Source organism: Molothrus ater, chromosome 3, assembly GCF_012460135.2.
Source record: "Molothrus ater isolate BHLD 08-10-18 breed brown headed cowbird chromosome 3, BPBGC_Mater_1.1, whole genome shotgun sequence".
Taxonomy (NCBI): Eukaryota; Metazoa; Chordata; class Aves; order Passeriformes; family Icteridae; genus Molothrus; species Molothrus ater.
The window spans coordinates 87,487,452-87,507,530 of record NC_050480.2 but is presented as its reverse complement, the minus strand read 5'-3'; the positions used below and the strand labels follow the sequence as shown (position 1 = coordinate 87,507,530).

General features: G+C 40.5%; 1 protein-coding gene across 1 annotated transcript in view; it reads right to left on the bottom strand.

The window, feature by feature from the left end:
• The window catches only part of LRRC1 (leucine rich repeat containing 1), a 69,403-nt gene that overhangs the window by 35,345 nt on the left and 13,979 nt on the right, over nt 1-20,079 (bottom strand). Inside the window, exons 2-4 of the mRNA XM_036380884.2 lie at nt 18,264-18,381; nt 4,068-4,146; nt 830-919 (exon numbers count right to left, since the gene is read on the bottom strand). Of these exons, the coding sequence (XP_036236777.1) occupies nt 830-919; nt 4,068-4,146; nt 18,264-18,381 (287 nt within the window). The remainder of the gene's footprint in view (nt 1-829; nt 920-4,067; nt 4,147-18,263; nt 18,382-20,079) is intronic.

The following is a 20,079-nucleotide window of genomic DNA, read 5'->3' as shown; positions in this document are numbered from 1 at the left end:
CACGGCAGAAGGAAGCTGGGCCAGATGAGCCTTTGGGCTGAATCAGCACAGTCATTCTCATATATTTAAAAGTGAGGAGACATGGAACTACTACTTCTCCCTCAAATTGGAAAAGACACCCTTCTCTCCACTAAGGGGAAAGAGATTCCCCCTCTGCCAGTGTGGATGCTTATTTCAGTCAAAAGGAGGGACATAAACATTGCTCACTTCACTTTCCACACGTATCCACTTTGAAAGTCTCTCCTTGCAACGCTGATCTACTTTTCAGAGTGAACAAACAACTTAAAAACGTATAAAATTTCATCTTAAAAGCTGTTCCATGAATTTTCATCTCCACAGCTCCCACTGAAGTTTTTTTCAAAACCAGACTGCTCCCATAGCTAGTTAGGAAGTTTCTAAATTTCCATCCTGATTACAGCCAGCCTTTACCCATCTGTTCTTGTGCCAGCAATTGCCTGGTTTTGAGCTAAGCTGCAAGCCATCTGACATGTTCACAATAATGGATCAATGGTTTACTTAGGAAAGCAAAAGGTCAGATGAGCATGACAAAACACCGAATTAATTTTGCACCTAACAGTCCAAGTTATTTTAAATCCTAAAGAACAGAGTTTAACTGTACACACACACTACAAGTTCTGCATTAACCTGCTAATGTCAAGTGAAAATGCCATTTTTTAGGGTTTTTTTAAAGAGATCCCTCCAACTTGAAAGAATAGAAAAAATAAGGGTAGACCTGTAAATGATTTTATAGGTGTATTAAATACAATTATGTGAGTCATTTATACAAGAAGTGCAACAATAAAGAAAAAAAAAAGTGCAAAGAACTTACTTCCCAATGTTTTCAGGTAGTGCTTGCAGAGAGATGTCATTTACTGAAAGACATGTCAGATTCTGCAATTCAGGAAAGCTTTCAGGCAACCTGTGGAGATATTAATTCAAATCAAGGCCTTCCAGAAGTACTCTCTCTCATATGAGTGAGACTTTATTTAGCAAATACACACAGAGGGAGGAAAGACCAGATTCTAGCATGAAAATTCTAAAGATCATAAAAAACCACCCGTGATTTAGGGACTTTAAAGTTTATTCTGTGTCAAAGAACAGGTGATATACCACTCTCTTCCCTGCACCAAATTTGCAACTTCAAAATGCTATAGGGCTTGAGAACATTTTAAACATTTTCACAAAATTGAAAAATAAAATCAAATACATTAAAAAAATAACACAAAGTTTTTTACTATTATTTTCCTGTATAAACAAATGGCAAAATGATTAAATTTTATCCTTATTCAGGCTCCAGTTACATACAGGCTAATAGCATGGCCATTTTGTATTAGCTGCTGGGCTGTTCTTCAATTGCTGCTTTTTTGAAGAAACATGCTGTTCACTGTGAAGACAATGTTCTGCTGTTACAGCATTTCACATTTACTGGTTCACAGCACAACAGCATGTTAACCCCCCCTTCTTACACTATAAAATGCAGTCACATGCAGAACACTTCCAGAGTTCCCAAAGCCTTTAGATCCATCACCCAGCTGGTGCTCTGCAAGGCGTGGTTCTCCATTCCCTCACACTGAGGGGCTCCTGTGCCCTTCCTGCTCACTGGCCATACCAAGAAACTCAGTTTGCAGCTGCCCAAGAGACAGGATGAGCTAAGGGGGCCAATTAGGTAAAGAAGCAGAAGCCCCTGGCCCAGCCACTCAACTTCTGGTCAGCCCCCAGAGCATGCAACCTAAGATCAAGCTGTAGCATCTGGTTTGGCTCCTGCTCTCCCCATCACCCAGCTCAAGGCACATGGTATATGACCTGCAGGCAACCTGAAATGGAGACACATTAATAGGAAAATACAACTCTGCACAAGGGGGATGGGGAGAAGGAAAAAGGCAAAAGCCAAAGTGCGGGGTGAAAGGGAGTTTTCATGTGATCAATTCTGTACTGCACTGCTTCATATTCTGGACCTTATTAACAGAAGATGCTCAGTATCTTCAAAATGGAGCTTCAAAAGCTCCACTGGGACCACTCATTACCATTTAGAATCTTAACAGGTTTAAGAGTAGAGATAAATAGTTTGATTGTCTTTTGCTCACCCTGATGTTAACAGATAGTTGGACTCAATAATTACTGTAGGTCCCTTCCAACTAGAACTATTCTATTCTCTCTACAGCAGGCAGTGGACTTCCATATCTAAAATAAATCTGTACATGTGCATAAATAGAAATAAATGCTTCTGCTTTTTACTGATATAAATAATATATAAACCAGAAATAATCTGAAAACAGCTGGAAAAATGGTCTGCCAGCCATCTTTAATGCTCAGTTTCATCAGAGATTTAAGTTTGACAATGAGGCAACATACTGTATTAGTGGTAGGACATGGATTGCAAAGATCTCCAACTGGCTTTTAAGCTTAAAGGAAATAAGGACAAGAATCAATGGCTAAAAAAATGTTCCAGAATATTACACAAAAATAACTATTTGACTTTTCCATTTTGCCTGGGCAAATCAGTGTAAAAACTTCCATGCTATTATATAGGTAAAACTGAAATTCTGGATCTCATCACAGAAATACCTGGCAACCATATGTAAACAGTTCCTGGAATCTGTGCTTTCTAACTTAGACTGCTTGGAGTGATGTTTTGCAGGACATGCACATGCTTTGGAGCCACTTTATCAAGAATTTTTAGAATTCCCTTAAATTATCAACACAGAGTTATGAGATCTATTTCAACATCACTGAAAAACTCTTTTGTGAATTCCACAAAGCTGTAATTGTGCATTACAGGTATTGTTTAAGGAAACACATTACTCAGGTCTCAGGCCTTACTGAGCACACAGAATGAATGAAGAAGGGTAACTAGAACACTATTACTGACACTTGTGATTTCAATACCACGGGACACAGATCTGAGCTTTATACACTGCAACTGATGCCTGGAAAAAAGCTGCTCAGTGACCCTCACCACTTGTGTATCTAAACATCAGTTCAGCCTCAGTTTGCTTTGCCAGATTTTTGTGGTATTATTATCCTCACTATATAAATAGGCTACAGAGCCAGGGGGATTAAGATCACAAGTGTCCCTTTAATGCTCAGCGATGTGACTTTCAGAGAACTTAGGAGGCACTATGGGCAATATTCAAAGCACACTTCTGAAGAATCTGAGCTGTACATGTGGGAGAAGCAGTCTTGCAAAACCACTGGAGCGGCTTAAGCTCTTACAGACTCCTGTTTGTTAGCACTGCAGCAGCCCAGCCAGCCAGCCAGCCAGCCCTGCAAGTATCTCAGTACAAAGCAAAGCAGGTCAGTGAGCACCCACTGTGAACACTCTGCCTTATGTGACTTGCTCAGCATCACAAAGGAGCTCTGTGGCAACTGCTGCTTCAAGAAATAGTTCTCCAAATATTATTCAAAGGCTTTAACTAGCAAATCACCTCCTCTTTGCCAGTTCCACCCTCACTTTACTAGATGAATTCCAAATTCTTTAGCAAATTGAACAGAGAAATGTAAACAAAACTCCTCTTCCATACTAGAAGTGTGCATAACCTCCAAATCTCAGCTGCTCAGAACAGAGGCTGGCAGCAGACTCAGCAGCCACTGACAAACAGAGCACATTTCTGCCTCATGTTACTGCATGTCACTGTGTCCCAATTGACGGCAGGGTGATGAAATGCTAGTCCAAGCTTTAATCATTAGTAAAAGCCATTATCGGCAGCAGCTGATCTACAGCCTATTCCAAATCGTCAGGCACCTGGGTTTGTGCCAATTCATTCACTCTAACCATTGCTGTATCTTTCCCATGTATGAACATGGTTTTGCTATGCATTTAAGAAAAGGAATGAAAATCATTTTATATTCAATCAGATTTACCAAATCAGATTTTTCTGGCTGGCTAACAAATTTCATCCCTACCCAAAGAAGGATGCGCATCACTTTTGAAGTCTGAACTTTTGCTGCAGTCCCTGCCAGAGGCAAACGCTCTGGGTCACAATTTTTAAGGGCTTATGTAAAATCATAATTGTTACAGCAGGACTGCGATTCTGGTATGTCATACACCAAGAAGAAGGTGAAGTTACCTAGTCAGTGGATTGCCACTGAAATCTGCTACCTGTAGTGCTCTGCAGAATGAGATGCTTTCTGGTATTTCAGGAATATCTGCAAAAGAAAAAAAAAGGAAAAAAATTGTCAGTAACTGTATGGCATCTGCATTGAAATTATTGCTTAATGTCAGTAAGTAACTCACTACTGCAAGGTGTTATCTTGGTATCTTTCAAGACATTTCAACATGCAAGACTGCTCCCTGTCCAAGTACAGAACTATAGAAGCAGACCCATTTGGTGCCTTTCACACCCCATTTCCCCCTCCTGCTCCATGTTCATCTTCCTACTACTCACCTGTCCTTGGACTGATCTTTATCAGACTCTGCCCATCAAAAGAATCAGACAACCAATATGCTAGGGCTGCCCTAAAGAGCCAGTTATAATCTGAACCTCTGGTGAATTGATCAATACATGCCCACATTCTGTAGTGGAAGAAAGAACACGGGAAAGGAAAACAGTGGAAGGAAGAAGAGAATGTGCAAGTCCTCCACGTGTAATTTACACTCATGAAGCAGAAACAACCTCCCTTACACCATAGCCAAGTAATTCAAAAATTATATTTACACTGACAGGCTGCAAATAAGTACTACCATAACTACACCATTTCAGATTGCCAGGAAGTAAACAGAGATATTTGTACATGAAAACAGGTGGATTTCTTTCAAGAACTTCAATACAGCACATATATATGCTCAAGTCAAGTACGTCTTAGAAATAGAATTGTCTTCTGGCACTCTTACAGCAAACTGAATATCCACAAATAGGCTGTGAGTCTTCTGATTAAGTACCTGTTTACCTGTTGCTGAGATCCAGCAAAAATTAAACAAATAATTATGCTTCCTTGAATGTCAAAATTAATCTTTATGAATAATTTTGAAAGTAATTTTAAAATAGTAAAATTTTAAGTAAAGGTTGGACTTCTGTTTCAAAGATTTTGGCTATTTCCACTGACCTCACCAGCCATGTATGAGCTAAATACATTGAAAAAAATATGGAAATTAGTTCTTTTCCTACCTACTTGACTCAGAATTGAATACCCATTAATTTTGTTCAGATTTTCTCCCCAAAAGAGGTGTGATGGAGAAAGAAGCGCAGAAAAGAGGAAAGTATCTGCTCACCAGGTTCATCTCTTGCAAGGATCTAACCAAAAACACCTATTTTGAATGCTTCCCAACTCAGAACAAAATCACAGAATGGCTTGAGTTGGAAAGCACCAAAAGCATCACCTAGTCCCACCCCCCTGCCACAGGCAGGAACACCTATCCACTAGACCCAGTTGCTCAAAGCCCCATCCAACCTGGCCTTGAAGACTTCCAGTAATGGGGCATCCACAGCTTCTCTGGGCAACCTGTTCCAGACCCTCATCACCCCCACAGCAGTTAATTTTTTCCTAAAATCTCATCTAAATCTAATCAAATAGACACTGGAACTTTTATCTTGCATAACAGCAACAACAAATACAGACACTGAACTTGGCTAACCAATAGCAAGGTTAAAAATGTCATCCACTATCTAGTCTTCATGCTATTCTTCCCTGGGAACTAGCTGCAAATGTTCTGGAAGGGGCATCTCTATTTCAAACCTTCTGAGGACGGAGAATTACTTATTTCTTTGCAACCAAGCCAGCATCCACAAACTTTACAATGCATTTATGTACACACACAACCCTTTCACACAGAAAAACATGCTTTAGCATGACAATCATTCTCACTGATTAAAACAAACAAGCAAGAAAACGACAAAAAGTAAAGCTAAAGTAAAAATAACTATCCTAATTTGTTTGGGGAAAAAACATATACACATAAAAACACAACATATAAAGCAGAAGATAAATCCTCAATGCAGAAGTTTCTAAAACTAATCATGCTACTGATTTCCTCCACCAAAATATAGTTTCACTGCCATACTGCAAATAGTTTCTCTTGTACTTCTGTATGATGTACTACAAAACCCAGAAAATATGCGTTCTCAACAAAACTATTTTGACATGCTTTTGCTGTTGTAACAGTCTTGGATACTACCTGTAAAAGCCAACGCTAAGGAAAAAATTACTCCAATATATGTAAGATACCATTTGCAAAAACACAGTACAGGTACTGCTTATAGTCTGGGTGTCTTTGCAAATTACTGAATCTGTTCTGGAAATAAAATGTGCTTTCTCAGTCTATGAAGTCACTACATAAGCAAAACTCTTCAGTAAGAAATCCAAACAGACATGGTGAAAACAAGAGAAATTTCATTTTTGTGGGTTTCTCTCACATAATCTCTGACCCAGGAGACATGGGTAAAGCAATGTTGGAAGGAAGAATTTTCCGTGGACAAGAGGCATTGGGTTAGAGAACACCTAGGCAGACTTGACTTCCCCAAGTCCAAGGGCCCTGTTGGTGCACACTCACGCGTGCTGAGGGAGCTGGTGGACACCATGGCCAGGCCATTCATGATCATCTCTGAAAGGTCATGGGGATGAAGAGAAGTGTCTGAGAATTGGACAAAAGCTAATGTCAGCCCAGTCAACACAAAAAGCAAGAAGGGAACTGCTGGCCTGCCAGCTTCACCTCAGTCCCTTCAAATAGATGATAAGAAGGTGATCAGGAATAGTCAGCATGGATTCACACCTGATGAAATTAATTGCCTTCCACAATGAAACAATTATCTGGATGGATGAGGGGAGAGCTATGGATATTGTCTCTTTGGACTTTAGCAAGGCTTTTGACATTGTCTTCCACAATAACCTTGGAGGCAAACCCAGTCGGTGCAGACTGAATGAATGGACAGTGAGGTGGACCAAGAACTCAGTGAGCTGTGAGTCCACACCTGGAGAGCTGTGTCACATTCTGGGCTCCCCAGTGTGAGACAGGGAGCTCCTGAAACAGCTCCAAAAGGTGATTAAGGGACAGGAGCACCTCTCTTACAAAGAAAGGTTGAGGGACCTGGGCCTGTTCACCTCAAGAAGAGACAACTGAGAGGGGAACTCAACAATGTCTATCAGTATCTGAAGGGAGGGTGTCAAGAGGATGTTTCCAGGCTCTTCTTGGTGGTGCCAAGCAATAGGACAAAAGGCAACAGATGGAAACTGATGCACAGGAAGTTCCACCTGACTATAAGGAAAAGCATCTTTACTGTGCAGGTGGCCAAGCACTGAAACAGGTTGCCCAGAGAGGTTGTGGAATATTCTCCCCTAGAGATACTCAAGAATCAGCTGGACACAATCCTATGCAATCCTGTGGTCCAGGACAATCCTGCTTGAGCAGGGAGGTTGGATCAATGACCCACCGTGATCCTTTCCAATATTACCCATTCTCTGATTTTGTAAAGTGCATCCCCCTCACTTGATTCTTTTTCACTATTCATGTCTCTCTTCTGCCTATCTGGACAAAAGGACGGGACAAAAATTCAGTGCAGCTCTCTGAAGCAAGGATCATTATACATTTACTGAATTCAAAAAGGTTGAAATGTAACTAATTTTCATTGCCAAGCATCTTAAAAAGATTTCTCAAGCAAAACACAAGATACTTTATCACTATGTGTGAAGATTAGTGTAACATTGCATTGAATAAATGAATTCGGAAGAGAAAAGAAGAGGCACATTTTACTATATGACAAAATGAGTGAGTGATCATTGTAGCAGAGAAGATAACGGTCCATAATAAAACCACTGACATAATCAACTGGAATGCAGCAGAGGATATTAAAATACATAAAGAAGTCCTTGTGTCACTTAATGAATTAAGAAACTTTCACCATTAGTGCTGAGTACTCAATTTTGTTACAGACGTTAACATGTACGTACCTGCCAGTATTAGCAACAGTAAGGTTGAATACTTTTCTTGCCACTGCTGGATAACCAGCTCAAATCCTACTTAAATATCTAGGATTCTTCTAATGCTACACTCTGATGAATGCTTTGCATTTACACGCTGCCCCAGATGTCCTGGTATGCAGATTGTGCAGCACTGCTAATAATAAAGCCATAAACCAAACATAAGCCCTGTGACGTGTGACAGTACAGATACACTGACAGCAGAAATGAAGTTGTGGCAGCAGCAGTGGATCAAAATCAGACTTAGCAGTCATGTATACAAGAGGGCATGTGTCCCCCTCTCCATTCAAAGCACCTCTTCAGATGTTTATATATGTTTATTGTCACAGTTTGCACAAGAATTTGCTAACAATTTAGCAAGCCCTGTACAAGTAACTTTAGAAGTAAGTTTGACACTAGGGAATTCTGTACTGCCTAGATAAGGAAATTACTTCAAAAAATCCTTCTGATTGATGATAATCCTTTCCTCCCCCCCCCCCCCCCCCTTTTTTTTGGAAGATTTTTACAACAGTTACATCACTCAATCCACATTCCCCCACTTTTCTTCCTCTAATGGCCGGGAGGGTTATTTTTAAACTGATAAAATTTTTGTATGGCACATTTTTCCAGCATTCTATGTTAAATTTCAAGAACTGTTAATATTCCATCTACACAAAGGCCACAGTACAGCCAGCATCCTTTATACATCCTGCAGTATTGAACATAATTTCCAACATCTAATCAATATCACAACACCAATGGCCAGGAAAGTCCTGGGCTGTGACAGGACTGCCAGACCAGAGCTACTCAAACAGTGACTCTCGAGTAAAAGAATAGAGGTCAAAAAAGTATTTTTGCAAGAACTTTGCTGAATTCTCAGATATGAGAGATGCCCCACATTCCTCAGGGAGAGTTTACCACGCTCAAGAGTCCTTCAGGGAGCAACTACTGGATGCAGTCATATTTTCCAGCTATGAAGGCAACACAGAGCACTGTGTGTTAGGAGCACTGGAGCTGGCACACTGCATACACCCCAGTCAGAATCAGCTGAACAGATCTGATTAGCCAGAATCAGCTGAACAGATCTGATTTACCTGGTCCTAGTGGAAAGTGCATCAAGAGGTATATACAGAACTTCTACATAAAACACCTTTAACTGCTTAGCAACTAGTAGTAATTCATAAATGTAATTTAACAGCTCATTAGTTTACACCAAATTTATACCCAAGGAAGCCCATTCTAGACTCAAAGACTGTGAATCCATGCAGCATTACCCCTCAGGAGAGATAACCAGCAGCAAACCAGGTCTCATCCACCCAATTCAATACACAGATTATTTCTCATCCCCCCTCTTTTCACATACATAATATACATTATCAACTACGGTATTTACACATGCACCCACACACACCAAAGGTCCATCGAAGCATTAAGCACCACAATGCTCAAATGCTTTAGGAGCCTAAAGGTTCTCTTGTCACTTCCAGGGGGGCTCCTCTGTGCCACCCACCTTCTCAGAAGGATCCCTGAGAAGCCTGCTCTTGGAAAAGCTCAGTTTTCCAGCCCTGCTCTCCACCTCTCCTCCCTCTATTAAACATGGAAGGAAACTGCTCACTTTGTCAAATACCTTTCAAGTGGGAATTTGTGCTGCAAGCATTTGTTTGTCTTTTTGAAGGGCTCTCCAGCTAGAAATCCCAGCTGAGCAGGCTGCTGGGACAGAAATGTCCCCACCACATCTCTCTATCCTCCCAAAAGCAGCTCCCAAGGGTCTGATCCTGCAGGGGGAAGGGATGGAGGAAGGTTACTCATCCTCTCCCCCCACTTCCATACTGATATCATGACAGTCTCATTGATCAGACAGGTTTCCCTTTTTTTAAAACCAGGAGGCTCTGCTAGTAGCTCTGAAGTCAGAAGTAATCAACCTCTTGCAATGAAGTGCTACAAGTTTTGGGGCACAATGTGACAGGAATGTGGTTCTTGCAAAGTCTATTGAGATTAAGTGGCTCTTTTAACAGGTTTGTAACATTTTCCTCTTCAGGCTCTGAAGCTGAGGATATACAACACACAAGAGATAAAGCTCTTTCAAGACCTGTCTTTAAAGCTTTAAGGAAAATTCACCAAGAGGTTCAGGTTGCATTTTCTCAAGTAAACCCCTTACTGAATAATTAACAAGAAACTGAAGAGACATGTCTCATTTGTCCTCCTCACTGCTTCTGGAAACATCCCTTTCCAAAACACCAGAAGCACCAGGGACAAAGTCCTCACAAAACAGCATTTCACACATAGATTTATATTGGACATGTTACTTGAAAGAAAACTGTGCAGGGACATAAGAACAAGCTGGATTTTTGAACAGATAGCATGTTGTAATTCAACAGACTATCCTTCTCAGCTGCAGCAAGCAGCAGGAACTGAGATCAGGAGCTGTAAATTTGAAACAGGAGGAAAAAAGAAGGGGGGGAGAGAGAGGGAAGAGCTGGAAGACCAGATCACAAGGAAAAAATAGTTCCAGGTGAATTAAGTGCAAGAGCCCAATTTGACAACACACTTATGTATTCTACCTTTTTACTTATATATGCCAGTCAAGAGTTAAAACAGAGGAGCTAATGGAGATATTTTTATAAGAATATCCACCTTGGACCTCAAGGATAACAGGAATTAAATACTTTTAGTTTGAGAAATAAGGGTAAGAAATGTGAAAACTAGTATTCTACCTATGAAGCTGTGGATGAGAGAAATTTATTCCAGACTAATTCTTCATTAACTTCATTGTCATGTCATCTTACATTCTCAATAAAATAGAAACTGAAACCCAAGCAAATCTGTGAATACAAGCACTAACAACTTGACTGCAGATTACCATTTTAGCATCTAGAATTATCTAGATTATCAGAAAATTAAGTTTTAATTATTCAGAATCTAGATTATTCAGAAATCTAATCTAGATTATTCAGAAAATTAAGTTTTTATTTTATGTCACTCCTATATGTACTGTCTGATGTTTAACACTCCAGCTGACACTTGAGGCCAGCCTAAGGTTTCTGCCTCCAACCTGGCCTGCTCCTCTCCACAGCTTTCCTTTGGCTTTGTATGAAGGCACTATTGCTAGATGCACACATAAATACACTGGCAAAGTCTCATCAGAAAGAACAGTTAAATCTGGCAGAACATGCCACGATGGAAAAATCCACTTTTCTGCAATCCATTTAAAAATAACATCTTCTAGACTTCTCTAATTAAATTATTCTATCATGAGATTTCATTTATCTTCTCTTTCTCAATCACAGTCAGCACTTGCTGCTTCTTCCCTCTCCTTGATGAGAAGCCCTGTGCAAGGGCATGGTCCAGTAATTTCTCTCCTCACCTTACTTCTCCTGCTGCATATAAAGCTCTCATCTTCCTCCAACCTACTGACGTGAAATTAATTTTAGCTGACACAGATTCACAAATCAGATTCACTTTTACATCACTTCTTCAAAGTAAGTAAGAATTTCTTACATGTCTGAGGCACTGTGCAGAGCTCCAGAGTCCAAAAGTAATTTGCAGTAGATGTTTCTTTCTTCCCTAATATGCTCCTTTGTACATCGATCCCTAAACTTCATGTGCAAGACATTAAAGTGATGATGTTTTTAAGCACAAATTTTAAACTAACCTCAAGGGAGAAACAGGAGATAATACAAAGAAAAGGTATACATCACAAGAAATCAGATGTGTCAAAAAAACCCCAACCCAAACATCAAAACTCAAACATGCAACACAATTGTTAGCAAGCAACCATCTAAAAAAGCAAAAAATTCTCTTATCTTCAAGTCTGCTTTGCTTTCGTTAGCACAAAAAAATCCCCCAAATCCCTGCAAAACCAAACACCAGTTACTATTCAGACTATATGCAGACTATATGCAGTTACTATATGCAGACTTAGGTTACTCTACCACCATACAAAACACAACAATCTCTGGTGGGGTGTTCCATCACTTTCAGGTGTAAACACCAGGGTTGCAGCAACTGCATTCACAGGATGCTTTCTTGTATCAGATAAGACATGTCCATACAGGAGTAGGAGAGCAAATCTTGTTTGTCTGTAAGCACTCACTTGGACACAAATCAGTTCAGAAGGCAAACAAGCAACATCCAGGAGCTGCATATGTTAACAGAATAGATGCATATGTCAACTATACTGCCTTCCAGCACAGATTGCTGGCTTGGGGTTTTTTCCTTGTCCACTGAGAAAGAAAGCATCAATTCCCATCTATTTCTCAGCATCCTTGGTTTTGCTATTCACCACCAGACCTGTATCAGCACATTCATGTTAAGGCAGCTGGTGGCAGGCAGAGAAGAAGAGAATTTCATGGAGGAAGTCTCTTCAGAATATCTAGGTTGAAAAAACATTGGTTATCTTGTTTTCAGTGGGGGAGAAGAAAAGAGGAACACTTACTCACTTTGTGGGGAGAAGAGAAGGATCCTGCAGTACAGATGACAGGCATACCTTGGAGAGCAGGTGGCTGAATTAAGAAGGGAAAGCACTGATGTGCAGGCACTGATTCAAACAAGTGAGCTGAGTCTCAGACAGCAAAGCAAAGATTCTACACCACCCTTCAGCAAGGTCTACTCACCTGGCCTTCTAATTACTTGTTGAATAAAATTTATCTACCACACAATGCATGTGGTGTCGTGAAGATGACCAAGATCTCTAAAGAGACTTTCAATCAGGTTGTAAAGTGACTAAAAAGAACAAACGCTTCAAATAAAAAGCAGAAATATCAAATTGTCTGCAGCTGAAAGTAGGACAGTTAAATACCATTGTTGCAGAGTTCTCCAAGCACCCTGAGAGCTGAAGACAAAACAAAATATAAGTTTCTAAATCCATTGTGGAAGCAAGGAAAACTTAAGAATAAGGCTCATGGAGCACTTGGGATACTGATCTTCTAGAGACCGACTTCCAAAGTCTTGGACCCTGCACAGACCTTGCATAGGAGCAATGTAGTCTTTCCTCACACAATGTAGTGATTATTGACATGCTTGTGAGGAACCATCTCTACTGTTATGGTAATCCTAAACTAGCAGATTTATCTTTGGTTAAATCTATAATTATTGTCATGACAGCATATGGCAGCTGTGAGGAGAGAGGATTTTGAAATGAGAATATCCTCATGTTGCAAGACTTTTGTCCAGAACAAGCACACTATCAATACAGTTGTAAGTTCAGTTTAATCAGAAACTACAAAAATGGGTAGCAACTAATATATCATGTAGCCAGAATTCATCTCTGTGGTAGGTATAAAATATGAACTGTACACATTAAACAAACAGTATTATTCTTATTGGTTATCATAGTAAAGAACCATGTTGAGAGTTTGGTATCAAGCATCATGCAGAGCCAAATATAGCTTAACGAGATGTCCCCACACACAGATTTCCTCAGTAGGTGCCACAGCAAAACCCATCACTTCTCAATTCACAAAGTAATGGATCTCAGCTCCACCAAGAGCTGAATCAGCAAACAGAACAGGAATAACCTATCTACCAATCAGATAAAAAACAATTTCATTCTCCCACTGCACTCACACTTGCATCTTTTCCATGGTTTTGAGTCTTGGGGCTTGGACATAACACCAAACTGCAAGGGTACAGACCAGTTCCACAGAAGACCACACCATCTGAGTCCCCTTATCTGCTGCCAGCTGGGAAGTCACTACAGACAGCCAGTGCAAAACTGCCAGCACAGAGCAACTACCAATGCTATGGGCTAGCATGACCAAGTCCTTGGTATACACATTCAATGGAAGCAAGAGGAGCAGCAGAAAAGCCTGCCAGGCTTTGATCACAAATAGACAGCAACTCACAGGTAGACACAGCAGCACAAGAAGCTCCTCTCCTACAAAAGAAACAGGGTCAGCCTGCCCAGAGAAAGGGGTGGACAGCAGGACGGTTCAAATGGCACTCCTGAAGCTGGGAAGGATAGGAAAGCCACTCCAGTGCCTAATTCCTACTATCCTAGCTCACAGTGATTTTCTTTTTATGCTAAAAGAGCTGAATGAAACTAGCTGCTGACAATCTGTCAATGGCTGCTGATGAAAGGTGTACGACATCAAGAACAAAAGACCTGAGTTCCACAGCACACCTGTTAAGAGAAAGCATGTGCAGGATAGAAATTTCTTTCAAGTAAGAATACAACAGTTAAATTAACACCTTCAGGGCATTTTAAGGAACATGCAGTATCATGACAAAAACACATGAGTGGAGCTTGGAGGATTTATTATTTGTCAAAGGCAAACAATACCCCTCTTCTTGGAGAAGAGGGATACTAAAAAGGATTACACCACCTCTGCAAGAACACAGCATACATGCATAGTATACATAATCCTGAATATCAGCATGCATTAAATTAACTGCAGAAACTTTAGGCATTGCCCCTCCTGTCTAGAAGAAGCTACAGAACAAGAAAAGCCATTAACATTTTAATGAACCCGGGATAGCAGGGGCCCAAGCTTTAAGAATCTGGCCTCCAGGGGTTGTGCAAGAAGAAAAGGGGGAGATGGAGTCACTGAAGGAAATCTCTGGGGGATAAGCAGCACGGGTTACAGCTCCCAGGGATCTGAAACACAGGGCATGCCTTTCGAAGAAAGGAAAGCTAAATGAAGATCCCGTCGAGGCACCAGGAAAGAACTGCAGACATTCGAGCCCATGTTTCTGTCTTTGGAGACTGCACTTTATAAATCACAGGGTCTTTCAGGACTTACCTGAGAGAAATGTCTGAGTTCTGTGGGGAGCAAAATAGCACACAGGCACTTGTGACTGTGCTTAGAGCAGAATCCTCCCCTCCCTCATGCAGAGCAAAGACTTGCACTGGAGCTCCATGCAAAGCACCTGAGCCCTACCCAAACTTTAGGGTCATCAAGCAAGAACGCTTCAGTGACCCAGTGTCTTCACAGAATTGACCTGTGGTATAAGAATCCAGGAAAAGATTTAATCAACCCCAGGGAGTGTGAGGGAACCAGCAGTAGCTTCAGACACACAGCAGGCGAGTTTCTATCTCAGAAGATTCCTCAGGGAACACTCTTGAGTTTCAGACATGCTTTGCCAGCAAGTCAAAAGCTCAGGCATGTACTGTTGAAATCCTACTGAGTCTGTTTTCTTTAGCCTTAGAATGAGCACATGAGCTTTTTGAACAACTTGATACCAAGAAGCAGAGATAAACTGGATTGCCAAATAACCTTCAAAGTGTTCACCATCATTATGCTGTTTTCTTAGCACAGCTTCTCTGCCCTCTTATATTCCAGTCCTTGATTCATCCTTTCAACCTTAGCACAAATAACAGCCTCAGCCAGACTAGAAAAGCACAGTAGGGATGCTTCCTAGGAAAATCTGCATGAACACATGGGCCTTCCAGGACATGAGAAATAGCATCAACATGCAAATACTCCAGGAAAAGTTTAAGAATATATGGCTGCTAGCCTTCCCAAATCCTTTTCCTTATGCACCACTGAGGCTATCCTTACCTTCCCCAGACTTCTCTCACATACACAGGGACCATCAAATTTACATCTGCTCAGGACTTTTTAGTTTTATCCCTTTGAAGGATGTTTGTAGTTCTAGATTCACTTATTAACCAAGAAACTGCTTAAAGAATTTATTATTGTAGCACATTTTTAACATATATACTAACATGTCTTGGGCATTTTAGAACACCTGAGAATTTAAGAGAGACACATGTCAGAGTTTCCCTATGGACCCTTCCCAAGTGTCTACAAAGCAATGCTACCTACATGGCACATAATGCTGTATGGCACACATACACAGAGCTACCTGCAGAGATCAGCAGAGACTGATCCCTCCTCTAGATTCAGCACCTCACAGCTGCTCCAAGCACAACTGGCCACCACAGCTTGGAAGGGCACCCAAGTCCATCCCTATGACACACCCATCATCTCACGTGGCTTCAAATGGGAAGCCATATGTTCATATGTTGGCGAAAGGATTATAAAGTAGGAGAAAGGAAAACATGTTATCATTTTATTTTGGCAGAAATGGAAGTACTCAGTTTATTCAAAACCCTTTTCTCCTTCTGTGATGAGAGGTTAAAATAGAAAAAGCTATTCCCATACAGAGAACATTAAATGAATTTATATCTGCATTTTTAAGCTCTTAAGGAAACAGAATGGGCAGAACTGAAGGCAATTAGTGCACCAAACCAGACAACTAGAACAACAAAAAACACAGAACAATGATCTCTTATTTCCCAAGCTCAGATGTCACCATCACACTCTCCTATTCATGCAGCATACTGCATTTTGAAAAGCAGAGCTGTTTTTCCTCTGCCTGAAAGGAATATGAAGAGTTCCTATTTTTTTCCCTAAGTAATTTTGGGCAGTCAGAAAAAGAAAACCTTTTGGAGTGCAAACAGCTGAACAGGACAAACCTGTGGCAGGTTTAGAATGAGACATACTGGGAGGAGGATTCAAAATACAAAGCTAATAAATTAAAGTACTGTAAAGCTCAAAAACCTTTTGTGAGAATTCCCCCTGCAGCATCCCAGATGGTGTGTCATGCCTTTTGATTTGGAGACCATGAGACAATCATAAAAATGGCCAAACAGTGGAAAGTAAGACTAGTTATTTTCCACCACGGCCCCCCGGCACCACATTGCACGGTGCATTTTTAATTTGAAGAGTCAAGTCATGCAGTAACTGTGACATAATTAAGCAGAGGGAAATGGTATCAGTCACCTTCTGCAATGAACCACAGAGAAAAGAAAGCAATGCAATAAAATGGGTAATTAACACTGAACCTTGGATATAGGAAAGGAACTGCTCCCTGCCACCTGCATTAGTTCAACCCATTACTGGAAAAAATACTTCCCTGTGCAGTAACTTCTAATGACACACGCATCTACCCAGCCATAAACATTCACACCATCTGCTCTTGTTACAGCTCAGTTCTCCAGCCAACTTCCAAGCCAGGCTGACAAGAGTTCACATGGCTCTGATCCACCAGCTCTTTTCCAAACAGTTATTCATTTGCAAAGAGAATTACTAAGCCAACAGAGGGTTTCTTTTTGTATGAGGTCTGTCACTGACAGCACCCAACTCAGCCAAACTCAGTAGCCAAATACCACATCAACTAATGTTCATATATTTCTAAAATGTTTTAACTAATCTCTCTCTTCCGTCTCTGGGTTTTTTTCCAGTTTTCTTCTCTTAAAAGGTTTTCCAAATGTGCATAAAATTATATGGTTCACAGAAATTTTTTCAGCAATTGCCTGGAGACTCATCACGCTTCATCAATTATATTATCAGATAGAGATAGAATTTAAAGCACCAAAACAAATAAAGGAAATATGCCATAGAAAGGTGAAGTACCAACAATATTCTTCAGTCACAAAGAGTCAATGTGAAGTTAAACCATCAAGGAAAAAAGGCTCCCCATTACACTGTTTATTTTCTTGAATATTCAATTACAACCCTCATTTATTTACAAGGTTACACAACCTTGATCGCTCCCACCCCTTCCATCACAGCTGAGAGAGCATTTTGAGCACATCCACCGCATGTAAGGAAGCAAAAATAGCTGACAGTTGCTCTAATTTGCTAACACAGATTCACTGGTTTCAGATCACTGGGTCAAAAGACTGCTTAAAGGTGACCCACCAGCCCCTGAACTTCTTGTAGAACTAGTAAGTTCACCAGGCCACAGAAAAAAAAAAGATGTTTTCACTCCATCACAATGCAGGACAATATACACAGCAAGCACTGCAACCCATGTTGTTTCCAACAACACATTTTAAAAGGTAGTATCTCCTAGCATTCTTTTCTGAATTTATCTTTGCAGATGACAAACAGACTGATTCTTCTTCCAAAAGTACAACTAGAAATACCAGCACTCTGCCTCTTGCTAATCCCAGGTAAAGACCAAAGCAGAGATAAAGAACTGGACTTCTAACCCACAGGCAGTCCTTTTTTTAGGACAGAAAGCAGCTTTATTTTTTTTTCAACGTCTTCTTTTTTCTTTTTTCTGTTTTTTTCCATCTCTAAATGCCAGGCATTTCAGAGAGCTTGAGAAATGAAGTCAACATTGTGACAGATACACATATGAAACTACCACATGAAGCATTTTTTAAATTGAAAAATAAAACAGGCTCTCAGAAACACAGAACTACAGCCAAGCACTATTTTATTACTGTATTTATACCACAAACTCCCTTCTCCTCTTTCCCTCCTTCCCTCTAGAACTAGAGGTAAATCCACGAATTAGACAAGAAAGTGTTCTGTAGGACATAGATAACAATTTCTGAGACAGAAAAACCCTACTAACACAGTTTTCTAGACCATGTCATAGGACAGTATAGAATCAAACAAATTAACCTTGGAGCTTACCATTTCGAGACAAATCAAGTTCCACCAGCTGCATGAAATTTGCTATTTCTGGAGGGAGCCGTTGGATTTCATTATCACTAAGTCCAAGTTTCCGTAACTTCACAAGCTGGAAGAAAGGCTGAAAGAAAGAAAAAATTGCATTTCAGAAAATATTCCCATAACTCACATATAGGCATGATAAATGATGAGGAGTAACTAGAATCACTTTCAAAATGTGAGCTAATTAAAGCTATTGCATGGCATTAGTTATGTAGATCTCCTTCACATCTGTACCAGAACAAACATTTTGTTTTCATTTTCGCATGCAGACGAACTATAACCTGTATTTTATCTAAAATGAAAATGCATGTTAAAAAAAAAAAATAATCCATAAAGCTTGCTGTTAAAGATCATTGCAGATAGACACCAGCAAAATCCAGAGTGCCAGCTTAAAGTCATTAATGGGGCAAGGCTACCTAGCAGAGTAATTAAAAGCATCCTAATTACACACCAGGGCTCATTAGGAAGTTAATGCAGAGGGAGACTTCTAAAGAACAAGATCCAGAAAAGTGATGAAGAGGGGCTGACAAGGTCTTCTTCAGCAGTGAACACCAAAACCAACTAGGTTACAGAACCAGCCTCCCCCAGGCAGGCTTTCCTTCCAGCCTCAAACACCCTCTGTTCTATGGCCCACTTTCAGAAGGACTAATGAAACTTGGGCAGCATTTCAGGTCTCCTTTGCTTGAGGAAAAACCCAGCCCAGCCCTGTCCATGTGAGAACACGGCACACAGTGCAGCGTGCTATCATTCCCTGACCCCAGCTATGGGCTCAGGGGGTCTGGCAGCACACAAGACAAAATAACCATCAAACAGGCCAAGCTGAAAGTCAGGTCAACCCCAGGCACTGGGAGCAGCTGGTGACGGAAAAAGGATCATTTAAAACATATCGAGATGTAGGCATTGCTAAGAAGGTTGTGGAGCTCCTACGGAAACTTTCCTTTCTTCCAGGCAGGCCTTTCATGGGGTGAGGATTTGTGCAGAATGAAATGACTTCACACACAAGTCACCTTGATCAAAACTGAAGAGACTCCTCCAATTTTGAGTGAGTTTTGTGCCCCTGGAGTGCACAGGGAGTTTGACCCAGCAGTCAAAACATGTGCATCTCACCCTCACAGCATGTGTACATGCCTGGACCCCCATGGTTTTGCCAACCTTGGGGTAACGAAGATAGTGTAAATTTGGGATACCCACTTACATTTCATCACCTACAATCCCTTCTAGGAAATTAGCAACTCTTCTTGAGGGTTTTTCTTTTATTTAAGTGATGGAGTATGTGCTCTAAATGTCATTCAGATATTACTTAGATTGACATAAAAAGGAACAGTAAGGCATCTTACTAGGACACAAGGCAAAAGCAGTTTCATCAATCTGGATTACAATACAGGTTTTCAATCTTATTTTGAGTGGTCAAGATCATAAATCAGGTTAAGTGCAAGTTTTGCACTTCTGCATCAATCTTTCAGTACACACTGTGTCACAGAAAAATAAACCACATCTGAAACAAATGTGTTTTCCCTCAAAAACATGGTTCCTTTTAGGGGATAAGAAGGATAGAGCTTTAAAAAGTTTATAAACACTCGACAGTAAAAGATGCAACAGATTTGAATGTGGAATTTCAAAGGCATTTTTGAGTCAGAATGGCACTCCTCCACCCTCCCCCATATTAAGTGTTTTATAACACAGTTGAAATTTTAAAAGGAAGGTAAAATTCTCTGTAATTCCATATTTCTAGCTCCCTAAAAACTTATGTTCCAATTAAAATAGTCACAAATGCTTT